Genomic DNA, 7955 nt, shown 5'->3' with positions numbered 1-7955 from the left:
CGCCGCTCGCACCGCGGAGGGGCCGTGGCTTCCTTTAGAGAAGCGGGAGCTGACCTAGTACCAACTGCCAAACACGAGCGGAGGGCCGGCAGCCTTCGGGGCAGCGCTCCCTGGGCCGCCTGGGGCTGGAGGCAGCAGCAGCTTCCCCGGGCAGCGCGGGCACCCACCTGCCGGGCACCGGCAGGGCCTCGCCGGGCCACCGGGAGGGCCCCGGGGCGCTCCGCCGGGGCGGGGGCAGCGGGCGGAGTCGGCGCGGCGCGGCCTCCCCCACCCTCCTCGCTTTCTTTTTCGCACCGACTCGGAACTTTTTTTTTTTTCTTTTTTTTTTTTTTTTTTTTCCCCCTGGAGGCGGAGCCGGAGCTTTCCCCGTACCTGCCCCGCTGCCGGGCTCGGCTCCACCGGACGCGGAGCAGCGCCGGTGAGTGCGGGCCGGGCCGGGCCGGGCCCCGCCTCAGGTGAGGGGCCGGCAGCGGGGGCTCCCGCTGCGGGCAGGGCAGGGCGGGCGCGGCGCCTCCTGGGCCCTGCCGGCTCGGGGACGGGGGGCGGGGGACACACGACGACGGGGCCGGCGCCCCGGGGTTGTGGCAGCCCCCGGGGAGCGGCAGCAGCGAGGCGGGGAGCCGGGTCTCGGTGTCCGGCGGTCCTAACCCCCCTTGGCCAGGCGGCTCCACCGGCTCCTGGCCGCCCGGCCGCAGGGGGATCGACGGCTTCCCCGCCAGGGACAGAGTTTGTCCTCGGAAAGGGACATAAAGCCAAGCGACATCCCCCGCCCCGCGCCCTTCTGGGCAGCAGAAAGCCCGAAGGAAAAAGGCCTGAGGCGAAGATCGCGCATCTCCCTCCAGAAACACCAGAAATGGTGACCCAGGCACCTGCCCAGCAGCATGAGGGTTCCTCAGAAGAGCACTCACCTTTGCTCACTCTCGCCGCCGGAGCTCAGCAAGAGCTGAACTCTGTACTCCTGGTGCTCGCCGGGCGCTGATGCTCCCATCCCTTCTTTCTCCTCCCTAGGAAGAGCTGCTCTCCCCTTGGCGGGAAGGCCACTCCGCCTGGCGGGATCTATGTGTGGATCAGAGCAGGATGGATCGCTATCGATACTTCATCTTTAACCAGAGGAACATGGTGGTACTGGGGCTGTTCCAGATAGCCTTCAGCACCGTGTGCGTCGTCAGCGGCTTCATAGATGGCGTTTTCAGAACGGAGTCTCAGCTGGGCAAAACCAGAGCTCCCATTTGGGCTGGGATGGTAAAGTTGCACTCTACTTTATATGCTTTGTTTTGTGTTGGTTTTTTTTTTTCCCCCACTGCTACCCACTAGTACTCAGCTTGGGGGTGGGAAGGAGGCCAGGATCACTTGCCACCTCTTCGCTGGTTTCCTGCTTTGAACCCAGATAATAAGTTTCCTGATTGTGGTATAGACAGGAGAGGGCAAGCAGACTTTTCTCTGAAGGAGCTAAATAAAATACATTTCTACTGGTTAATGTAGAAAACAAGCCATAGTGGCAATTGACAGAGTTTTTGCAGAAGCATGATGACCACAACAAGGCCACCTAAGATTAGGAGGGGAACACTTCCTCCTCACATCAGGTAGATGAACATCTGGGTGATGATCTGTGTCCCATGGCACAGTGCCACTAATTCTCTGTACTGCACGGAGGAGCAGGCAGCAGGCATCCTCACTCCATGGTGTCACTGGCCGTGCCCTGGTGTCACTAGTCGTGCCCTGGTGAGCCATGCCACGAGGGAGCTGTACTGAAGTGCTCTCTTCCATCTGGAGGCTGCGTAAGGACTCGGGAAAGCACTGTGCCTTTTTAGCACTTTAATCACACTTATTTGATCAGTTTTATTATTTGGCCGGAGCTGTAAAGCCAGTCAGAGGGTTGTTGCTGTGGGGGTAGCGAGTGGGCAAGATGAATTTCATGCAGTGTCCTGCCCCCGGGAGATGCTGCAGAGATAGAAGAAATCAGCAATTCTCTTTCCATTTCTGACCCAACAGTTACTCTGATCCAAGCCTTGAAAACGAGGGCTTTTATTCTGCTCTGTAGTAGTTTATCTTCTGAATCTGATACTTGTCTGCCAGTTACCAACTCCTTTTGTGCTCTGCAGGTGATGGGAGTCCCAGGTGTCCTGGCTCTGTTTTCCTCTCAGAGGAAGAATCCAGTTCTTGTAAGCCTGGAGGGCGGGGAGGGGGAATTGTGTGTGTATGGGGTGGGGGCAAAATCTTGTTGGGGCAACTGAAGACGATTTTGGTAGGGAATGAGCTGGCTGGTCCTTCTGCAGGATTGAGAGCTTATTTCCTTTAGTTATCTTCATAAAAGCTGCTACATTCCAAAGCAAAAGGAGGATGCGGTGTTACCTCGCTTTCTGCTGCAACAGACGAGCGCTGGCTCTAATAACAAGCAGAAATCTGTAAAAATGCTTGCTTTTGAATGCATTTCTTTTGGTGTTCCTTCCTGTTATTGAGAATTGTGTACACTAAAATAGGAAACAAGTTAATTGGCTTGCATTTTCTAGGCAGGTCTCTCCAGCCATGTAAACTTCAAGGGGGGATACTGTTTATAAGTAAGAGATCTCTAAGAACAAAGTCTTTGGGTCCAAGTAGCACCCATGGTTAAGATTTGGGACTCAGTTATAACTCAGAAATTCAGTATCATGGAAACCTTTACTGCATTGTGTTTGGCTTCTGAGTGACTGTTGCTACCAGGTACTTTTTAGTGTTACGTGAGATCAAGGGCTAGTACCTACAATGCTTGTAAGTACATTTTGTCTGTATTAGTGGTGTTGATTTGTCAGAGGATAGTTTTAACTCCTGCTCCCCTTCTTTTTCTCCTTTACTTTTCCTGTCTAGGTGCATGTGCTGATAGTTGCTTCCATACTCTCTTGTGTTGCCATCCTCATTGTAATAGTTTATAGCTCCCTCACACTGAACTATGGTGAAGAGGAGGAGCTGAGTTCTGCCCCAGTCCACGTTATCCATACAGTAAGTATCAATATCATGCCTATTACTGGGCAACATGACTGTTTTAATCTGCAAACATTAGTAGGCATGACTTGGAAACCAAACCAGACTTCCAGGGTGCCTAAATTAGAGTTCAAAGTGGTGCCTGCAGCAGGGCACTTGTTTAAAAAGATTTGTATTAAGTCTACAGCTAAGTATCAAGTTAGGTACTGAAAACCACAAAACCACGCAGGGCTAGATAGACCCTTTATAGGTAGCTCCTGCCGTTTGCTGCTGCCGCAGCACGGCTGGTATCAGTGGCTATGAGAATGAACACCCAGCTCACCTGGATGCCTGTCTGAGAAGCAGCTACTTGGGAGCAACAGCTCATCCCCGGAGGGGACCACGCTAGATATGCGCCTAAACACACCACAGTCGGGTTCACTGCTGCTGCTGCTGAGTGCAAAAGCGTTTGGGTTGTGCCAGGAAAAAAATCATGGTGCTGCTCGTGAAAAGGGATAGGGGCTGGCCTGGTTTGAGATGGCAGTTGCAAGGCTCAATTCCCTTCCAGCATGCACCTCAGGTGACGGAGTTACAGCAGTTACAGGTCAGCTGGTTAAAACTGGGTGTTATTCAAGTGTATCCTCCACAGTAAAGCTGAAAAGAAGGAATGAGTTAGCCTTTTGGTACCTCAAACCTGGTACAAGCGGCGGCTCCCTGTGGGGATGAAAACATTCCAGGTAGATTAAGCTGTTTGTTAGTTTATTGCAGGATAAATCAAAATGTCAGGCTGCTAAGGTGCAGTACAGCGAGAAGGCATTTCTCATGCTCAGTGCAAAGAGGAACAGCCATTCCTTGGATTTCTACTGATCGTTAAAGCTATTTCCAAACCTGACGCCATTGCATAGTGTCTTATATTTAATCAGAAGCCTTCTCTTACTGCTTGCTCTTTTCAGATTTGAAGTTCACACTTGGCTTGCTCTTCAGAGCACAGGAAGAAAAGCCTTAAATAACACTGCCTCTGAATCAATCGCCTACGATGCCATCGCAGCATTCTTGCAGTCATTAGAATATTTTTTGGTGGAGAACTTCACTTTTTCAATGTGGACTTTTCCAATGTGGCTTTAACGTTTCCTTTTCTGCTTGCAGAAGTTCATACTTAATAAAGTAGTCAAGGGTGCTAACGTAGCCATGCTAGCTGCATCTATCTGCAGTGCTTTTGTTGTGCTGGTGATGGCTTACTTGGGATGCCGGAGTCTTCCACGCTGCTCGTGCTACGACAGCGTAACTGGGATGGTGAGTGAGGAGCCCCAGGCCACCATTTATTTGTACTGAGCATGGGTGGGAGGGCAAGAAACTGGGGAGAAGATGTGTTTTTCTTCGATAAACCTAGCTTTAGCTCTACCTCAGTCATCCAGGGCTAACTCTAAGAAATTAAGTGCATGTTAGAAGGGTTTTATACTTCTTGTATTTTTCTTTTTACTACTTCCCTCTTATTTACAGTCTTGTGTAAGACCTAGCATAAGTTATCTCCATTTTCCAAATCATTAGTGCTGAAGCTACTGTGGTCCCATTTCCTATGAATTCCTGCTCTCAAAAACTGTTCCTCCTTCTCCCATCCTTAAACCAACGGATGCTCCTGGTACAGCGTTTCAAAGACTTACTGGTACCTACACACCAAGGTGCCTTATCCCTAGAACTACAAATTCAATAATAAAAATATCCCCTGTACCATGTGTGAAATGTAGGGGAGACAACACACCACATTTTACTGCTAATTTATGAGGACTCTACCTCAAGTGATGGGGCACACGCCGCGTGTCTCTGCTAAGTGAGCTCAGTAAATACCAGCTACTAGAGTAATTCTCATGCTGTATTAAACATGTACCTCCAACCATCTCATTTGGTAAGGAATTAATGGTTACAAGGTAAGGAATAAAGGTTACCAGGCAGCTGTTCTTGACTAGCAATACTGAATGAGTAATCTGAGGCTGCTTTATTTAAACTTTCAAACTAAAACTTGTTAGGAGGAGTGGACTACAGAGACTTTTAAAATTAGTTCAGGTATATCTTCTTGAACAAACTCCCAGATGAGGTTTTTGATGGCATTGTTTCTTTCTCAGGAATGGTTGCAACCTAGTGAGGACCAAAGTCAAGCTGTGGAAATGGTTTGCGCTGTACAAAGTGAGTAACTCTTTCCCTCCGTGTATTTTGATATTCACCAGGAACGTGGCAGGAACATCCTGAATAAGCTTTACATTCCAGGCCAAAACCCTGACAACCAAAATACTCTGAGGCAGAAGGAACTCAGGATTTTGTGCAAGTGTCTACGCCAGGTTTCATGGTTTCCTCTTTCCTTCCCCACACAGGCCCTGGGGATAGAATTTTTAACTTCCCAGATCGGTTTCCAGCCCAGGATGTAGATGCAGAGGAAGACACATCCAAACCTCCACCATATATCAGAATGGCTTGAAAAAGTGGTCGAACATTTTAAAGCTACTAGTCTAAAAATGTGGCAAGACAGATGTAAGAAGTTCTTCGTCTTTAAAGATGGTTACGCACTTTTCCTTGGCCTTTTGAAAAACACAGAAAGAGAGAACTGTTGAATGCCCAACGTTCAGCAAAGATCACAGTGCAAAGGGGAAGATCTGAAGATGGTTTTGGACATTCAGACTTTGTATAGTTAAAATACCTCATTGCCTCTGGAAAGCGTGAGCGTTTTTTCCTCCAGCTTTTGTACTTAAATCATGTTTTATTCCACTAGAATTCATCGTGCAATTTGTCTAGCAGTGCTGGCCTGAGGCATTCAAATATTAAATACATTTAATTTTTAAAAGACACTGGTTGTGGAGTAATTTCCCCCTCCAACTGCTATCTTGATTTCTCTCCCTTACCCAATGATTTATTTGGATGATACAATAGGGGGTGGAGGATAATGAAGGACCCGCTTCATTATTGAGCTTCAGGGTGCTTTTCCTTTTCTTCTTGGCAGGGGTGGGGGTAGGTGAAGTTTATGATACTGTACTGGGTCTGGCCAGTGCCATTCAGGTACCTCTGTCAAAATGTGGATTCTGTGGGGTGTGCATGTGTTGGTACGATTAGTTTTAGTGCTGAAGTGCAATGCTAGAGAGTGGTAGGAACTGGAGTTGCAGGCGCACCTCTTACAGAGTAACTTAGAGACTCTGAATTCAGTTTAGCTTTTTCTTTTTTGACTTTGGAGACTGAAAGTTTTTTTTAAAAAAAACGCTTATTTGGGGGCCCATTCTGCTAAAATTTATTACAGATCTAGACCAAGGTCCTCTGTTGGAGGTTCTCTAGAGGTCCTCCTAGTCCTGTAGACCAAGGAACTACAGCTTCCATCATCTCCCAAGGTGCATAAAATTCCCTTATGTACTTTATGATTCACTTTAAGGTAGGCTTAGGGGTGCCTGTCGAGTGAATGTCTTGCCTGCAGGCCTTGAGCATGAAGTGGGAGATGACTTATCCCACCACGTAAATTGACACAGCACGTCCATTTGGACAGGGCTTGGAAAGTAAGTTCCCATCTTGAGAAAGTGCTGTGAGTAGTAGGATAAGTCCTGCCCACCACGAGGCATGTAACTCCAGGAATGATCTCAGATAAGATTTCCCTTATTGCAGCATAGAAGGTGCCTTTCCCATTCCCAAGAGAGAGGGAATGAAATTGTTATTGGTTGTTCTTTTTTTCTAGAGACTCAAGTCTTTTTCATAACACTAGTAAAGGGACTCTGACACCTAAATGAAGGCCTTCACCTCATGAAAGCACTGTACAGACAAAATGCCAGGCAGACCTCTGAGTTGGTGCTTATCACATGTGCACTTAAAACACCCTTGGTTCCAAAATAGCTCGCCACAGCTACGTCATCAAAAATTAGCATTACAGTATGCAATTAATCCAGGTATATGCAAGTTAGCAAATCCTGTCCCAACTTCCTAGTCTCTTGGGGTTGGTGAGGTGCAGAGATGGATGGTTAGTTTTTGTTAAATTATTTCTAAAATTCCTGGGACTAAACATCTTCAAATTTTGAAGAGTTTGTATTTGAAGATGTTCTACAACTTCTGCTGTCATCTCGAACAGAAAAATACCCTAAGCTACATATTGAGGAAGTCCTAGTGAACTCTGGCACCCCTTTGTATGTAAGGTACTTACCAAGTGTCTCCGTTACTGACTTTAACCATTAAGATTATTAATGTCTAGGATTATAAAGAAAGGTACTTGGATGAAGAGAGCAGCCCTAACCCCTGGCCTCCTCCTCCCACAGCCCTTTGCTGGTCACACATCGCTTCCTCCGCTGCTTGGCTTCTGCTGGGGGAACTGGCCACATCCCTCAGTGCTCAGTCCAGCAGCTCAACTCAGGGCCACAGTAGCCACATTCTTTCTGGCCTTGGCTCTGAATACCTTCATGTGTTTGCCTATGCTGACCAAAACACAGTTGGGTGTCATTGTGGGTGTCCTTTGAAGGTACCAATGTTTGAATTTCTGTATTAATTCAAACATTGTAATTCAAAAGTGATGCTGTGCCTTTTTCTCTGGTATAGTGCCTGTCAGCAAGCGTCAAAGCACCGAGCGTGACTACTTTCCCCATCCTCAGATGCTTCTGGCATAACTCCAAACAGTCTGCGATGAAATGTTGGGGTTTTTCTCCTTGATTAACATAAACTGCCGTTCTTGTACATTAAAAGAGAGTAAGACTCCCTGAGACGTTATTGTGATTGCTAATAGCTAAAAGCAGTGCAGCCTTGATTCTCCTTTGGTCTAAAACAGGTTTTGAAAGGAGAGACTTGCTAGTAGTTTGTTGCTAAAATGCACTGCTCAGCCACTGCATCATTCCTGGTTAGGGAACGCTGTTACAATCCCATTCAGAGATGCTATTCTGTAACTAGTCATTACTGTGTGAGACGGTACATACTGAGTATAATTCAACAGTGTTTGACTGCTGGTTGAGCAGAGCAATTAGCTTTTATGGCAAGCACGCAGAGAATACCCATCACTAGCCCTTGTT

The 7955-nt window shown here is 47.7% G+C and overlaps 1 protein-coding gene across 1 annotated transcript; it reads left to right on the top strand.

Annotated features, from left to right (window-relative positions):
* Positions 1-50: 50 nt before the first annotated feature.
* LOC141942224 (uncharacterized) lies at positions 51-5774 on the top strand. The gene is made up of 7 exons (XM_074865171.1): positions 51-455; positions 1009-1242; positions 2103-2162; positions 2845-2976; positions 4084-4230; positions 5058-5118; positions 5304-5774. Exons 2-7 carry the CDS (start codon positions 1078-1080, stop codon positions 5405-5407), a joined length of 669 nt encoding a protein of 222 aa, XP_074721272.1. The 5' UTR covers positions 51-455; positions 1009-1077; the 3' UTR covers positions 5408-5774.
* The last annotated feature ends 2181 nt before the right edge of the window (positions 5775-7955 follow it).

This window comes from Strix uralensis, chromosome 4, assembly GCF_047716275.1.
Source record: "Strix uralensis isolate ZFMK-TIS-50842 chromosome 4, bStrUra1, whole genome shotgun sequence".
Taxonomy (NCBI): Eukaryota; Metazoa; Chordata; class Aves; order Strigiformes; family Strigidae; genus Strix; species Strix uralensis.
This window is presented reverse-complemented; position numbering and strand designations above follow the sequence as displayed.

Excerpts from the sequence above, each read along its gene's own strand:
- LOC141942224 (XM_074865171.1), top strand. The coding sequence starts at position 1,078 with ATGGATCGCTATCGATACTTCATCTTTAACCAGAGGAACATGGTGGTA. Across the intron at positions 2,977-4,083 it reads CAGTCCACGTTATCCATACA|AAGTTCATACTTAATAAAGT; the intron begins GTAAGTATCAAT and ends TTCTGCTTGCAG. Across the intron at positions 4,231-5,057 it reads ACGACAGCGTAACTGGGATG|GAATGGTTGCAACCTAGTGA; the intron begins GTGAGTGAGGAG and ends TTTCTTTCTCAG.